At 38.9% G+C, this 17,607-nt stretch overlaps 1 protein-coding gene across 1 annotated transcript in view; it reads left to right on the top strand.

Annotated features, from left to right (window-relative positions):
• Nucleotides 1–8,038, top strand: part of LOC118402233 (phospholipid phosphatase-related protein type 5-like) — a 59,966-nt gene extending 51,928 nt beyond the window's left edge. Inside the window, exon 6 of the mRNA XM_035800266.2 lies at nt 6,159–8,038. Coding sequence (XP_035656159.1) covers nt 6,159–6,188 — 30 coding nt within the window. The 3' untranslated portion in view covers nt 6,189–8,038. The remainder of the gene's footprint in view (nt 1–6,158) is intronic.
• The last annotated feature ends 9,569 nt before the right edge of the window (nt 8,039–17,607 follow it).

The following is a 17,607-nucleotide window of genomic DNA, read 5'->3' as shown; positions in this document are numbered from 1 at the left end:
TTTGTGATGGCCACTCCAATACCTTGACTTTGTTGTCCTTAAGCCATTTTGTCACAACTTTAGAAGTATGCTTGGTTCCATTGTCCATTTGGAAGACCCATTTGCAACCAAGCTTTAACTTCCTGACTGATGTCTTGAGATGTTGCTTCAATATATCAACATAATTTTCCATCCTCATGGTGCCATCTATTTTGTGAAGTGCACCAGTCCCTCCTGCAGCAAAGCACCCCCACAACATGATGCTGCAACCCCGTGCTTCACGGTTGGGATGGTGTTCTTCGGCTTGAAAGCCTCCCCCTTTTCCCTCCAAACATAACGATGGTCATTATGGCCTAACAGTTCTATTTTTGTTTCATCAGACCAGAGAACCTTTCTCCAAAAAGTACGATCTTTGTCCCCATGTGCAGTTGCAAACCGTAGTCTGTCTGTTTTTTATGGCTGTTTTGGAGCAGTGGCTTCTTCCTTTCTGAGGGGCCTTTCAGGTTATGTCGATATAGGACTCGTTTCACTGTGGATATAGATACTTTTGTACCCGTTTCCTCCAGCATCTTCACAAGGTCCTTTGCTGTTGTTCTGGGTCCCTCGCTGTTGTTCTTGGATTGATTTGCACGTTTCGCACCAAAGTACATTAATCTCTAGGAGACAGAATGCGTCTCCTTCCTGAGGGGTATGACGGCTGCGTGGTCCCATGGTGTTTATACTTGCGTACTATTGTTTGTACAGATGAACGTGGTATCTTCAGGCGTTTGGAAATTGCTCCCAATGATGAATCAGACTTGTGGAGGTCTACCATTTTTTTCTGAGGTCTGATTTATTTTGATTTTCCCATGGTGTCAAGCAAAGAGGCACTGAGTTTGAACGTAGGCCTTGAAATACATCCACAGGTACACCTCCAATTGACTCAAAGGATGTCAATCAGCTTATCAGAAGATTCTAACACCATCACATCATTTTCTGGAATTTTCTGAGCTGTTTAAAAGGCACAGTCAACTTAGTGTATGTAAACTTCTGATCCACTGGAATTGTGATACAGTGAATTATAAGTAAAGTAATCTGTCTGTAAACGATTGTTGGAAAAATTACTTGTGTTATGCACAAAGTATTGTGGAGTGGTTGAAAAACTTGTTTTAATGACTTCAACGTAAGTGTATGTAAACTTCCGACTTCAACTGTATGTGTTGACTGAATATAAGCTGAATAATCACGTTGATGTTGCAGTCATATAGCATACATAAAGCTGAGTGACTCACTCATTCATAGCTTTGGATCAAAATAAACAAGTACCAACATTCTTTCTGATAGACTTTAATAAAGAAATGTTTTGGTTATCCTGACCTGGACACCATGTATTATATTATAATAGTCCATTATGGGCTATTAGCAGGAAAATAGACTCTTTCCAGTATGTTGATACTTTGTGCAAGGCATTAAAAACTTTGTGGATGGGGCCTCCCAAGTGGCGACGCGGTCTAAGACACTGCATCGCAGTGCAAACTGCGTTTCGAAAGATGCTGGTTCGATACCTGTCCCGACCGCGACCGGGAGACCCATGAGGTGACTTTGGGCTTTTGGTTTCATCTCCCTCTAAAAACAGAAATAAATAATTCTAAATAACAAACTGGCTTTATTTGCAATTTAGTAAGAATATCTCACCCCATGTTCAAGAATGGCCTTTTTCTCACTCACTTTATTTAGGTTATATTGAAATTCTACAAAATATTGTTATTCTTTAAACAAAGTGATTATTATTATCATTCTTAATTAATTTAGAATGATATAAAAGCCCCTTAGATATTCTCATAGATCCGATTTGCTCTAAAGAAAAATACCCCTTAGATATTAATTTAGAATCCTATAATAATCTAAATCTAATTATTGGCGGAGAGTCACGTCATTGAAAAAGTATTTTTCAATATACTGTAGGCCTACCGTCGGCGACATGAGTCTCACTAGTGTTGAAAAGTTAGAAGCAATAGGATTTGAAGCAATAGCCTACCCGCCGTGGTGAACTATTTAGCACTGTTGGGGACTGGTCTTGATGAATCAATGAGACTTGTATTTTCACTGAATTTCCATTTGGGTATTGGTTAGACTACAATTAGGATGTGGAAATGGTATGCTCTTAGTACTGTAGCCTACTCCCGACCGTCACGTAGTACAGTGCCATATTTTCGGATATATAAATATATATAAACACTGAGGGTTTCGTTTTTCTTGGAATAGAAACACTATAATATTAATTATATTAAGCTAAATTTCTTAAAACCAGTCCCATAGATTCTTACAAAAAAGGTTTTAAATTATCTAGTACAGCCAATATTGAAGGCTATCAAATGTTTCTCAAGCATTTTTTTTCTACCTTTATTTAACTAGGCAAGTCAGTTAAGAAAAAAATCTTATTTCCAATGACAGCTTGTTCAGGGGCAGAAGGGCAGATTTGTACCTTGTAAGCTATGGGATTTGAACTTGCAACCTTCTGGTTACTAGTCCAACACTCTAACCACTAGGCTACCCTGTCGCCCCAAATATGCATACACACATATCCTCTGGTGGTCAAGCTAGCACTAACTAGCATTAATGGTAACAATGGCTGACAATTAAATAACTTGCCATAGATCTCTGCGGCAGCCTGCAAGGTGTACTGCAGTACACAGGAAGAAACACTGCACTTTGAATGCGCTGAGGGGCTTGTTAGGCTGTCTGTCCACATACACACACACACCTGCATGCACACACACACACACACACACACACACACACACACACACACACACACACACACACACACACACACACACACACACACACACACACACACACACACACACACACACACACACACACACACACACAAAGTGGGCAAAGTAGCATGAGGCTAGCACACTGTACAGCTCCTGTTTTGCCTCTATAAGCATAATACAGTAGCATTGCTCCTGGAGATTAATGATGTAGCCTTTGCAGACCCTATAGCGAGGGGAATGCAAGGTCATGCATTACAGGGACATACAGTATGTCTCCGGCCCCCTTGGTAATTTTGATGAAGTGCCTTATGGAGACCCAGTGCTCCCCCTATTTGAAATCACAATGAGTCCAGGGGAAGTTACATTGGGCCATTCGTCAACGCAAAGGAGGATGACCACATCTCATTAGACTGAGGTTTGTGAGGTGAATAAGAACGAGGAGATGTGGAGAGGTGTGTTTGTGTTTGCGTTCATACATGCATGCATGCGTGAGAGGGAGATGAGCAAAGCATTAATGGCAAGAAGAGTCAAATATGTAGTAGTTGAGGTTTGAGGGACTATATGTACTTTAGAAATCCCAAAACACCCAGTGGAAACCTAAACTGCAGTATGGATTCACTCATTGCACAGTTTAGTGTAGCAGCAGGGAGACTGTAGCTAAATGCATTTCCACACTAAATGCATTGCTACACACAACATCAACATGGCCATAGGCCATCTTCAAACTCAGTACAGAAGGTGACCCAAATAAACCTTTTGGAGCCAGGCTCACTGCTCGCTTTGACTGCCTTGCTGCCTGCTTCAGTGTTCATAGATTTTAAGGGAGGGTAATTAAACACGCATACACCATCCCATAATTATGCCAGTAGTTAGTAGTGAAGGATATCATGCCTTGCTAAGTAAGAAAGAATGAAAAATAATATACAATTATTATTTTAAAAGGCATTTTCCCAATTGATACTATTGATGTATATAGGATACATGAATTCATCTGAAAACAATAACTATAGTTTTGTCAAGTTGGTTCGGACATCTACTTTGTGCACGACACAAGTCATTTTTCCAACAGTTGTTTACAGACAGATGTATTTCACTTATAATTCACTGGATCACAATTCCAGTGGGTCAGAAGTTTAATTACACTAAGTTGACCTTGCCTTTAAACAGCTTGGAAAATTCCAGAAAATTATGTGATGTCTTTAGAAGCTTCTGATAGGCTTATTGTCATCATTTGAGTCAATTGGAGGTGTACCTGTGGATGTATTTCAAGGCCTACCTTCAAACTCAGTGTCTCTTTGCTTGACATCATGGGAAAATCAAAAGAAATCAGCCAAGACCTCAGAAAAATAATGGTAGACCTCCACAAATCTGGTTCATCATTGGGAGCAATTTCCAAATGCCTGAAGGTACCACGTTCATCTGTACAAACAATAGTACGCAAGTATAAACACCACAGGACAATGCAGCCGTCATACCGCTCAGGAAGGAGACGTGTTCTTTCTCTTAGAGATTAACGTACTTTGGTGCGAAAAGTTCAAATCAATCCCAGAACAACAGCAAAGGACCTTGTGAAAATGCTGGAGGAAACAGGTACAAAATTATCTATATCCACAGTAAAACAAGCCCTATATCGACATAGCCTGAAAGGCCACTCAACAAGGAAGAAGCCACTACACCAAAACAGCCATTAAAAAAGCCAGACTACGGTTTGCAACTGCACATGGGGACAAAGATCGTACTTTTTGGAGATAAGTCCTCTAGTCTAATGAAACAAAAATAGAACTGTTTGGCCATACTGACCATCGTTATGTTTGGAGGGAAAAGGGAGAGGCTTGCAGCCTGAAGAACACCATCCCAACCATGAATCACGGGGTTGCAGCATCATGTTGTGGTGGTGCTTTGCTGCAGGAGGGACTGGTGCACTTCACAAAGTAGATGGCATCATGAGGCAGGAAAATTATGTTGATATATTGAAGCAACATCTCAAAACATCAGTCATTCGCTTGGTTGCAAATGGGTCTTCCAAATGGACATTGACCCCAAGCATACTTGCAAAGTTGTGGCAAAATGGCTTAAGGACAACAAAGTCAAGGTATAGGAGTGGCCATCACAAAGCCCTGATCTCAATCCTATAGACAATTTGTGGGCAGAATAGAAAAAGCGTGTGCAAGTAAGGAGGCCTACACACCTGACTCAGTTACACCAGCTCTGTCAGGAGGAATGGGCCAAAATTCACCCAACTTATTGTGGGAAGCTTGTGGAAGGCTACTGTAAACATTTGACCCAAGTTAAACAATTTAGAGGCAATGCTACCAAATACTAATTGAGTGTATGTTAACTTCTGACCCACTGGGAATGTGATGATAGAAATAAAAGCTGAAATAAATCATTCTCTCTACGATTATTCTGACATTTCATATTCATAAAATAAAGTGGTGATCCTAACTGACCTAAGATAGGGAATTTGTACAAAGATGAATTTTCAGGAATTGTGGAAAAAACTGATTTGAAATGTATTTGGCTAAGGTGTATGTAAACTTCCGACTTCAACCGTATATCTTAAGAATATCATGGAATATAATTGAACATTTTAATTTCTCTTAGAATAAAAACCTTAGTGTAACAACAGTTTTAGGAAGTAATACTGACGAGTAGGATGTGTGCATGCAGGACAGAGGAATAGCAATTCTTACACTATTATTCTAAATTCAAATCACCTTCTTCATCCTCATCATTCAGTTCATTGAAATTGCAAGTCGTGCAGTTAGAGACACATTAGTGCCTTGGGATCCAAAAGCATAATCAGTGCTCTAACTCCCCATTGCGCTGACCTGGAGAAATGAAGTAGTGACGCAGGGTACCGTACTAATCCACAAATTACCTCTATGTCCCACAGCATAATCTGAAATCTTTTAGTTGAGCAACCACTGTAGAGGCAACCCAAGAGCTGTACACTGTGCTAGCCTCATGCTACTTGGCCCACTTTGTGTGTGTTATTTGTGTCTGTGTGTGTGTGCGTTTACATTTTGTGTGTGTGCATGCGTGTGTGGACTGTCAGCCTAACAAGCCCCTCAGCGCAATCAAAGCAACTGGCTCATTAGCTCGAGGTTATGTAAGGGTCGTTATATAATTAAAATACGGAAAGCAAGGGATGTTGGGGAACAAGATGTCACAGGACTGATACTGTATCTTGACTGTGCTAATTTGTGTTTTTTTCGCAAATATCATGTTACCAAGTAATGTTGAATCAAAAGTAATCAGTTTACTTCATAAAAATGCTTCAGTACTTAATAGTTCCTTTATGGCGTTACTAATCTTGGGATGTATTGAATGCAGAGAATGTCTTGAATATTAAATATACTGAATCTTTGACGACAAATTTTTGTTGTTTCTTCTTTTGCTTCTTTTTTCCTTTAGAATTCTAATACTTTCGCCGAGGTCACATGACAATGAATGTGTCACCTGACACGCAGTTGGATGTGGTTGCTGCTCACTGCCATGGTCGCCAGAGGGCAACACAGATCCTGAAGATGAAATCTATGTATAACAGGGTTGTGGTCAGTTGCATTTAGTGAATTCTGGAAGTAAACTGAAATTGCAATTCAATAATTGAAAAAAAGGCATCTGTTTTCAAGACTTCTCAATAAAAAAGTTGTTTTCCATTATTTTATTTTAAATTCAAATCACTTCAAGAATTGACTTCAATTCAAATTGACCCCAACCTTGATCTATACAGTATGACCCGATTTCCAAATCAAACATCCTTTAGCTTTACTTTTCCCTCCTTCTGTTCTTCGCCTGATGAATGGTGTTCATTGATCATTGATTTCCCAAAAAGTATTCCTTATTTGTATATACTATAAGTTACTGTATCAAACACGTCTCATATATATGTGTGTATATATATATATGTATTGTACGGCATTTTAATTTTATTTCCTGCAATGTCAATGATCATGAATCCTAGCCAACAGCGTAAACGTGTATAATGTCTTTTCTATCATGGCTATTTATTACTTTTTATGTGCTTGCTTGTGAAAGTGCAATCCAAGCTGTATCTTGTCAGAGCCAATATGTATGGGCTTACTTCTGTCTAGATTTTACCAACCAGACCTGAGAGAATGAAGAGCCAAAAGATCATTGCCATTTTATATAGGCTTTGGTAGTTTTCAGAGAAATCCATGAATGAATTGTGTCCCTCTTACGATTAGCTCGAAATACATGGGCATTTAGGTGTGCAACTATGCGACTGTGTGTGCATATGTGCATGGAGCCGTAAAAGTGTGTCCGTGTGTGTGTGCTTGACAAACCTTTGAACATCATTTTCTCTTGTGGATTGAAGGATGTTGCTTAGGGCTTGCCAGACAATCAACAACCATAATATGACCACGGTCAGGCAACAGAGCCAGTGCGGAAATAATATGGAAATAAAGAGATGTTTTTTCATTTTTCTCGGGTTTCATTCCTCCTATTTTATTGTGTTGCAAAAGCATGGATCTATACTGTTTGTTGATATGTCAGATACCTGTTAAGCACAATATGGAGTATTGTTTTAAACTCACAGGCCAGCAATGATATTCATAGTTGATGCATGACCAGACTTCAGTTTCTCAAATGCATTATGGGTAAAGTTGTTTTTATACCACCACAATTTGATGAAAACCCCTGTTATGTGTTAATCTCCAAGGTGACATTTTTACACTGTTGTACTGTACGTGGCTGTACCGTGTACTGTCTGAATGGTATGTCGTACTGTATGACCCCTAACAGTCTCAGACCATCATCTGAAAATAGAGGGTTCTACTATTCATGTGCAGTTAGAAAAGGTTTCTATACATGTACAATGTGATGGCATGGTTTTATACTTTTAACATCTCATTATTTACTTTGTCTTAGTTTTTATAGAAAATGTAGGGGGCATTTGAATGATTCTGGAGATATTGTTCACTATCAACCATTTCGTTACTTAAAAAATATGTAAATATATGAATTATAATATATAATATAACATGTATAATATTAAAGTTGGATTTGTGTATTGTTTTGATCTTATATATAGTTTCTGAGTGTTCGTTTTTTCGCTTGTACAGATTTCGTTACTTTTATAACTCTTTTGTTTTGATATTGTCCCATTATCCCAGATATTTGTTTATTGATCTCATCACTATGAGTAACATTAACCCAGCAGCAGCTGCAGGACCTCTTACACTGTAGAACATGAAAAAAATAACTAAACTGTGAGAAAGTTGCGGTGTAAATGTATTTGAATAAAATCTAAATAAATAGCTTTGACCAAAGCATGTCTGTTTTGAAGTTTCATTTCAAAACCTGATACTATATATCCATTTTCAGAAATGTTTTTAAATTGACATGAATTAACAACACATCTTGTGAAAGAGATAGAGCTCAGCTTTTTTCATCTTAACATGACATGGGCTAGTGAAAAGACAGATAATTTTGTTTCAAATATATTTCAAGGTCATTTTATTTTAGAGAGACAAATAACCATGCTTTGTGGCAAAATGCTATATATCCACTTCAAACAACAAAACTCCAATAGAAAAAGTATCATGATTGGGATTTAAACAGTTATATGTAAGAAAGTATCGATATACAAATGAATAAATATTAAAATAATCAATTTCTTTCAACTTTATTGTGCAAAATAGCCTATATAACAATGCCCATTTATTGTATCCAGAGAGCAAACAGTGTATACAATGTGTTTTTTCTTTTTGAACATTTATGCAACTTTTGAAAACAATTCAGTGGGTTTTACAGGTTTTATCATTAGGATAAATTAAGGAAAGCTTTTTGAGTTTCATTATACAGTGCCTTCAAAAAGTATTCACACCACTTTAATTTTTCCACATTATGTTGTGTTACAGCCTGAATTTAAAATTGATTAAATTGAGATTCTTTGGTTACTGGCCTACACATAATATCACATAATGTCAATGTGGAATTATGTTTTTAGACATTTTTACGAATGAATACAACATTTAAAGCTGAAATGTCTCAATAAGTCAAAACGTATTGAACCCTTTTATTGTGGCCTAAATAAGTTCAGGAGTAAAAATGTGCTTAACAAGTCACATAATAAGTTGCATGGAAATAAGTGTTTAACATGATTTTTGAATGACTACCTCATCTCTGTACCCCACACATACAATTAGCCTAGTCAAGCAATGAATTTCAAAGTCAGATTTCCAATGCCTCGCAAAGAAGTGCACCTATTGGTAGATGGGTAAAACAATTTTTATTTATTTTTTAAAAAGAGACATTAAATATTCCTTTTGGAATGGTGAAGTTATTAATTATACTTTGGATGGTGTATCAATACACCCAGTCACTACAAAGATAACATGATGCGTCATTCCCAACTCAAAAATTGCCAGAGTGGTACTCAGTGTGTCCACTCTTATATTTTACCATGAGGCCAATGGTGATTTTCTTACACAATTGAAGGTGTGATAGATTTTGAGGATGAATCAACAACATTGTAGTTAGTCCACAATACTAACCTAAATGACAGAGTGAAAAGAAGGAAGCATGTACAGAATAAACATTTTCCAAAACATGTATCCTGTTTGCAATAGGCACTAACCTAAACACTACAAAAATATTTTTTTCTTGTTTTTCAAAGAAATGTCTTTATGTCCTGAATGGGGCAAATGTAACATAACACATCACTGTTTAAGGGCACAGGGGTGAGACCCAGATTAAGCAGACACATTCTAGGCAGATGGTTATGTTCTGATATTTAAAAAATATTTTGAGGCAAGAGAATGGTTGTGGACAGAAAAATATAATTGAAATCTTAAAATTAGTCTTTTTGAGGTACAGAACGTGGAGGCAGGCTCATCTGGGCAGGCAGAATGATCAGGCAGGCGGGTTCAGAGCCAGGGCAGGCAAGGGTCAAAACCCCTCTTGGAGGACTAGAAATTTTGTTTTAAGAAAACTGTCAGCATGGGAAAACCACATTGGTTGACTTGACTTGACAAGATAAAACTGTCACAGAGAGATAGGGAACACAGGGATAAATACACCGGGGAAAATAAGTGACACCTGGAGGGGTGGAGAAAATCACAAGAACAGGTGAAACAGATCAGGGATTGTGACACACTGATTACCACTCTTCATATTTTTAAACGTGGTGGTGGCGGCATCATGTTATGGGTTTCTTGTCATCGGCATTAGGGAGTTTTAGGATAAAAAGAAACAGAAAGGAAAAGGAAAACTTGGTTCAGTCTGCTTTCCAACATACACTGGAAGACATTCACCTTTCAGCAGGACAATAACCTAAAACACAAGGCCAAATATAATATATAATAATAATAATATATGCCATTTAGCAGACGCTTTTATCCAAAGCGACTTACAGTCATGTGTGCATACATTCTACGTACACTGGAGTTGCTTACCAAGACAACATGGAATGTTCCTGAGTGGCCTAGTTACAGTTCTGACTTAAATCAATTCTAAAATATCAAATCAAATCAAATGTTATTTGTCACATACACATGGTTAGCAGATGTTAATGCGAGTGTAGCGAAATGCTTGTGCTTCTAGTTCCGACAATGCAGTAATAACCAACAAGTAATCTAGCTAACAATTCCAAAACTACTACCTTATAGACACAGGTGTAAGAGGATAAAGAATATGTACATAAAGATATATGAATGAGTGATGGTACAGAGGGCATAGGCAGGAGACCAGTAATGGTAGAGCCAGTATATACATATGAGATGAGTATGTAAACAAAGACTGGCATAGTTAAAGTGGCTAGTGATACATGTATTATAAAGAGTTGCAGTAGATGATATAGATACAGTATATACGTATACATATGAGATGAATAATGTTAGGGTATATAAACATTATATTAGGTGGGATTGTTTAAAGTGGCTAGTGATATATTTTGCCAATTTCCCATCAATTCCCATTATTAAAGTGGCTGGAGTTGAGTCAGTGTGTTGGCAGCAGCCACTCAATGTTAGTGGTGGCTGTTTAACAGTCTGATGGCCTTGAGATAGAGGCTGTTTTTCAGTCTCTCGGTCCCAGGCTTGATGCACCTGTCCTGACCTCGCCTTCCAGGATGAGCGGGGTGAACAGGCAGTGCCTCCAGTGGTTGTTGTCCTTGAGATCTTTATGGCCTTCCTGTGACATCGGGTTGTGTGGTGTCCTGGAGGGCAGGTAGTTTTCCCCGGTGATGCGTTGTGCAGACCTCACTACACTCTGGAGCGCCTTACGGTCTGCCCAGCACCGCCAGCAGTTGCCAGTCTGCCAGGCGGTGAGTCTGCCCAGCCCGACAGGATGCTCTCGATTGTGCATCTGTAGAGGTTTGTGAGTGTTTTTGCACACAACATTTTTTTTTGGCTGACAAGTCGAAGTCTACACCCCTTCCTTGGTTATTGGTCAACAGTGCTAATCTTAGTAGGAGTGGGAACATGAAGTGTTTGGTGTCGACGACGACTGGTTTTCATGCACATTTTTTCACGAGAGGAATAATGCACCAAATATCTTAGCGAGATGTAAAATTGCGTAACTAAGACCTTGGCAAAAACATCTAAATGAATGATAGATTTCTTGATTTATCTTAGATTAATTTGGACTATTTTGAGGAAGTGTTTCTGCTTATGTTGTTGCTACGGTGGCTCAAGACGGAGACGTTTTTTCTTGTTTTTCAAGCAAAGGTCTTTAGTGAGGTCTTTAGTGAGTGTGAGAGCTTATGTATGCATAACTTAAGCCAGGGGTTAACCTAAATTAAGATTGATTACATTCTACTGATACTGATTATGTTCCTAAGGGTGGAAAAAATATTTTGAGAAACCTAACTTTTGACTGAACAGAAAAATATAATTGAAATTATTCACTAAAATACCCTCTTTTGCACCAATGGGAAAAAAAGTATGGAACGTTCCATCCATCTGGACAGTGGATATAACCAGCCATACATACATAGCCATAGAGTGGCTTGCGAAAGTATTCACCCCTCTTGGCGTTTTTCCTATTTTGTTTTATTACAACTGTCACGCCTTGGTCATTGTATTTTGTGTTTTTGTTATATGTTTGGGTAGGCCAGGGTGTGACATGTGTTGTGTTTCGTATTGGGTTTTATTAGCATTGGGATTGTGTATGATTAGGGGTTTGTGTATGATTAGGGGTGTGTCTAGTTAGGCTTGGCTGCCTGAGGCGTTTCTCAATTGGAGTCAGGTGATTCTCGTTGTCTCGGATTGGGAACTGTATTTAGGTAGCCTGAGTTCGCTTTGTATTTTGTGGGTGTTTGTTCCAGTCTCTGTGTAGTAGTCACCAGATAGGCTGTAATAAGTTTCACGTTCCGTTCTGTTGTTTTGTATTAGTTTCAGTTATTTCATGTACCGCGATTCAGTTCATTAAAGTCATGAGTAACCTATACGCTGCATTTCGGTCCGACTCTCTTCCTTCAACAGACGAACGCCGTTACAACAACCTGTAATTTAAATGTATTTTTATATGGATTTCATGTAATTGTCATACAAAGTAGTCCAAAATAAGCAAACACATTTGGTGATCACCAAAAGGCATGTGGGAGACTCCCCAAACATATGGAAGAAGGTACTCTGGTCAGATGAGAGTAAAATGTAGCTTTTTGGCAATCATAGAAAACGCTATGTCTGTCGCACACCCAACACCTCTCATCACCCCGAGAACACCAACCCCACAGTGATGCATGGTGGTGGCAGCATCATGCGGTGGGGATATTTTTCATCTGCAGAGACTGGGAAACAGGTCAGAATTGAAGGAATAATGGATGGCGCTAAATACAGGGAAATTCTTGAGGGAAACCTATTTCAGTCTTCCAGAGATTTGAGACTGGGACAGGGGTTCACCTTCCAGCAGGACAATGACCCTAAGCGTACTGCTAAAGCAACACTCGAGTGGTTTAAGGGGAAACATTTAAATGTCTTGGAATGGCCTAGTCAAAGCCCAGACCTCAATCCAATTGATAACCTATGGCATGACTTAAAGATTGCTGTACACTAGCTGTTACGATTGCAGGTCCTGATTCTAATCTCTCAGAACCCGTTTTTCTGTAAACACTAGCGAGAATCCCACAACGTTAGGAACCACTCGTGTCCTTGGTTCTCCCATTTTGACGTCAATACTATTAATGATAATATTGTGATTCATAGATGCTACTGAATGCAAGTGCAATGAAAGCGACAATGGAAATGCAACAATTCCTCCAGCTAAGGCTTGAACCACAGTTTTCACCCTACCAACCGTGCCATTCAGCTCAAAGCAATGAGCTACAGATAAAGTTTCCTTCCCACTAAGGCTTCAATTTAATCCTTCCCCTCAGCAACCACGTTAGAGTTTTCTCCAGCGAAAGTTTCAATTTAATTCTTCACTTTAGGAAATTTTGTGGACTCTTTAGAGATCCATCGCTCCATTATTATCATCAGATGGGCTTCACTTATGTTCTTCACCCTGTCTAGTGCATGGGAATGAACTAAACCAAACATTTGCTGTGTAAACAGTGAACCTCCCGTAAATGAGTTATTCATAAAAATCAATAAAGTTTCCTTAATATGGAGTTTCCTCCGGTTCTCATGACCTTATTCTGCATTTCCATTTTCATTCCCCACACTACGCTTACATCCAGCAGCATCCAGTCACACACAAAATGAGAATATACTTTCATACACTTCAATACAAATTTGCTCTACTGACGAACATCAGTAAGCTGACCAGACTATCATATCATATGGATCAGTGTGTTCTTACTATACAGAGGCTTTGCTTTCGAATACTTTCTCTGAGCAGGCTTTGATGTCCTGATCTTTAACTTTATCTTGTCTTTAACTTTAACCCAAACACCAGATATGCTCAGGAGGGAGATGTTCCAGCTATTTAGGTCAGAGGAGTTGTGCTGTGATGTGCATTTTCTTAAGCTACTTTTGCTGCTTGTTTGAGTGATTTGAGATGGCAGGGACTTCCATACTATCATGGCTTTATATGTTATACCTTGAATCGGGACTATGAAGAGACCTTTAGTTGCATGCTGTTCTGTTTTGAGCCAGCTGAAGCTTTATTATTTATTTATTTGCAGCACCAGAGGGATCCCTCAAATCCAAGATGGTGGCCAATCAGTCTGTCTGTTTGTATGTGTGATCCTTGAGATCAGAGGTTTAAGAGTTGCAATGTTTTAATGACCCTGATCCTGTTTACAGAAGCAAATACTTTTTATGTGAAGGTGGATGCTGTATATAAAAACTATTATTTTTTTTAGATCTCAGCCTCTATTTTACGAAATTTACATGTACAAAGATTTCGGATTGAGAAGGCCTTTATTTTTTTCCTACACATTTCTGGAGTTGGAGTCAGCCGTGTCAGGAGTTACCGGATTGGAAAACCTGATGCACCGTGGGCGTTGGGGAAATCTACGTTGTTCTACACAACGTCTACTGGTCGATGCACACCTGTGCTGAAATACGTCTAAAAACCGGCATTATGTATCGGTTATTGTGCCTGCTCTTTACTCAATGCCATCCTGGATTAAATAGGCTGAATGATCAATGGTTGAGTGAATTATCCTCGTCTTATGCCCTACAATTTGCAAACACTTTGACGAGACCATCATGTCACCAGGGAACTTGGTCTCTCTCTGCAAATGCATTTGTACCACTCTCTAACGCAACTGGACCTACACTTGATGGCATACTTCCAAAATCTCAAGATATTGAATGACTTTTTTTCTGTGTTTTCCAAAAATAGATTAGAAATAGAATATGGGCCAAAATGACAAATGCTTATCCATTGAAAAAGTGTCATCCTACAAATACTTAGGTATTTGGTTGTATGACAAGTTGTCCTTTAAAGTTTATGTGGATAATCTTGTGACAAAGCTTAAATTGAAATTGGGTTTTTATTTTCGTAATAAGGTTTGCTTCCCACTTATGGCTAGAAAGAAGCTTGTTCAAGCCAGTTTTCTCTCTGTAATTGATTATGGTGACTTGTTGCATGCAACCTCCTCCATCTTACAGAGACTGCACTCTGTTTACCATGCAACCTCCTCCGTCTTACAGAGACTGCACTCTGTTTACCACGCAACCTCCTCCGTCTTACAGAGACTGGACTCTGTTTACCATGCAACCTCCTCCGTCTTACAGAGACTGCACTCTGTTTACCATGCAACCTCCTCCGTCTTACAGAGACTGCACTCTGTTTACCATGCAACCTCCTCCGTCTTACAGAGACTGCACTCTGTTTACCATGCAACCTCCTCCGTCTTACAGAGACTGCACTCTGTTTACCATGCAACCTCCTCCGTCTTACAGAGACTGCACTCTGTTTACCATGCAACCTCCTCCGTCTTACAGAGACTGCACTCTGTTTACCATGCAACCTCCTCCGTCTTACAGAGACTGGACTCTGTTTACCATGCAACCTCCTCCTTCTTACAGAGACTGCACTCTGTTTACCATGCATCCTTGGGCTTTATTACAAATGCCAAGTCACTCACTCACCATTGCACATTGTACCAAATGGTAGGTTGGACCTCACTTTATATGCGCAGAAAGATACATTTGTATGTGTTCATCTACAAAGCCCTTTTGGGTAAACTCCCTCTTTATCTCTGCAGTCTGGTCTCCTTCACCACCAGCAGTTACCATACCCGGTCTGCTTGGTGGTTGCTACTTAAAGTCTCCAGGGCATTCACAGTATTAGGCAAGACTGCCTTCTCTTCTTGTGCACCAGACGCATGGAATAATCTACAGTCCATGCTTCATCGAAATATGTTAGTGCCACTGAATTCATTGAAAATATTGATGGAGGAGTGTAAATGCTTTTTTAGGCTGGATCATATTGTGTATTGTATTGTTGTGTGTTTTAATTATGTAATGTATTGATTGTTGCTGCCTTATTGGCCAGGTCTCACTTGAAAAGGAGACTCTGGGTCTCAATGGGATTTTCCTGGTTAAATAAAGGTTAAATAAAAATACAAATATTACTGGGCAGTAGTCAATATGTGATCAAACGAGAGTAAAACATTGGAAATCATCTTTAAAAATCTAGATTTTGCACATCAGCCAAACACTAGTTCCTCATTCTGAAAATCATTCCGCTCTCGGTAGTTATGATGCACTGGTAACAATGGCAAACTTGCTCAATCAGCTGAGCAAGCCTGCTCCAGCTAGCAGCCTAGTGCAAGCTTGTTTGAATGGCCTATATGGTAGCTAGTATGCCAGCTTGTTGATTAAGCACCAAAGTTATGGGACTGTTCTCAGAAGTCAGCATGTATTTGACAGCTGGCACTGTGCCTCGCTAGCTTTGTAACATTTGGCCATAATGCTGCACACACATTCATCTGTGCAGTAGAACTCGGCGCCTAATTCCTGAGCTGAATAGATATCATAAAAACTAATTTGTGCATTAGCTAGAACTTCACTATGCTGCCTAGCTAGCTAAAGGGAGTATTCAGCATTGAGTATGTGAACTGGTGTTGTTAGCATCCCTGTCTATTGTTTCATATGGATTGATTTCAGACTGGTTCAGACAGCAAGCAGACGCTAGCTAACACATTAGTTAGCACATTTTCGTGCACATTTAGAATGTTAGGACAGCATATTGTAGCCAAATGTATTTTATGCTATGCCACGAGTGTTTGCAAAATATCAGACATATCATCTGACGTGAGACAATGGGCTAAATATATCATAATGATCTTTCTGTAAACAGGAGCTAACATGGCTGCCATACAATGTTAGAATGTTGTGTAGTGTCATCTAAATGCATCTTTATAGTAATGTACAAACCGTAACGTTCCAACTCTCTTAAGATTTCAAAAGAACACATTCTAAAGCACATATAAAGTAAATATTTGAACAGTATGAGAACAGCTATAATTCATACACATAAAATGGAACCCATGAGATTAATTTCAGATGGAAAAATGCAAATGTGAAAAAAATGTGTTTATCAGGTTTTTAAATCAAACCCTTCATATGTATCAGACTAGTGATGATGACTGGGCAACGAGCAGATCAAAAAGAATCAGGTGCTGGCCAACTCAAGAGGTTAGGCCAATTTATTCAAAACCAGAGTGTTACTGGTTTAAATCCTATATAGTGTCTATACAGCAGTGGAATGAATGCCCTTCACAAAGACCTATGCTCAGTTAAATTAAATTGAAGCCTACTCTAGACATGGCTCATAATTCTGGTTTGGCATCCCATACTGGTGATATTAGGATATCAGATATCAAGTTCCTAATATGGATGCCGTATATTCAAAAACTGGTTGAATCAAAACTCTTTCCGCTCAATTTCAACGAAAACATTCTATGTGATGACGTTGAATCAATGTGGAAAATTGATTGGATTTGAAAAAGGTCCTCGTAACGAATTTTGTCTTTTTTTTCACCCAGTTGTTTTGAACCTAAATCCAATGACATTGTGAACTTTTGTTGTTGATTCCACCTTGAATTCAGGTTAGTTGACAACTCAGCCAGATGCAAATCAAAACTAGACATTGAACTGAGGTCTGTGGCCGGTGGGTGATCTCTTAATGTATACCATAGGCCTACTACGCCAAATCCTATAGGATTCCTGGAAATAAAGTCAGTGGCATAAATAAAAAATAGTAAAACATTGTTATTGTCACATACACCAGATAAGTGAAATGTGTTGTTTTACATGATCAACCACAGTATTACGGCGCACCTGTAACAAATTAGGGTTAAGTGCCTTGCTCAATGGCACATCAACAGATTTTTCAACTTGTTGACTCAGGTGTTCGAACCAGAAACCTTTCATCTGGCCCAATGCTCTAACAACTAGACTACAGTACATAGCCCTCCCCTAGGCAGCCTAGTGTGGTC

The sequence above is a fragment of the Oncorhynchus keta genome, chromosome 23 (assembly GCF_023373465.1).
Source record: "Oncorhynchus keta strain PuntledgeMale-10-30-2019 chromosome 23, Oket_V2, whole genome shotgun sequence".
Taxonomy (NCBI): Eukaryota; Metazoa; Chordata; class Actinopteri; order Salmoniformes; family Salmonidae; genus Oncorhynchus; species Oncorhynchus keta.
Note: the sequence above shows the minus strand (reverse complement) of the source record. Positions and strands in the feature narration are given on the sequence as shown.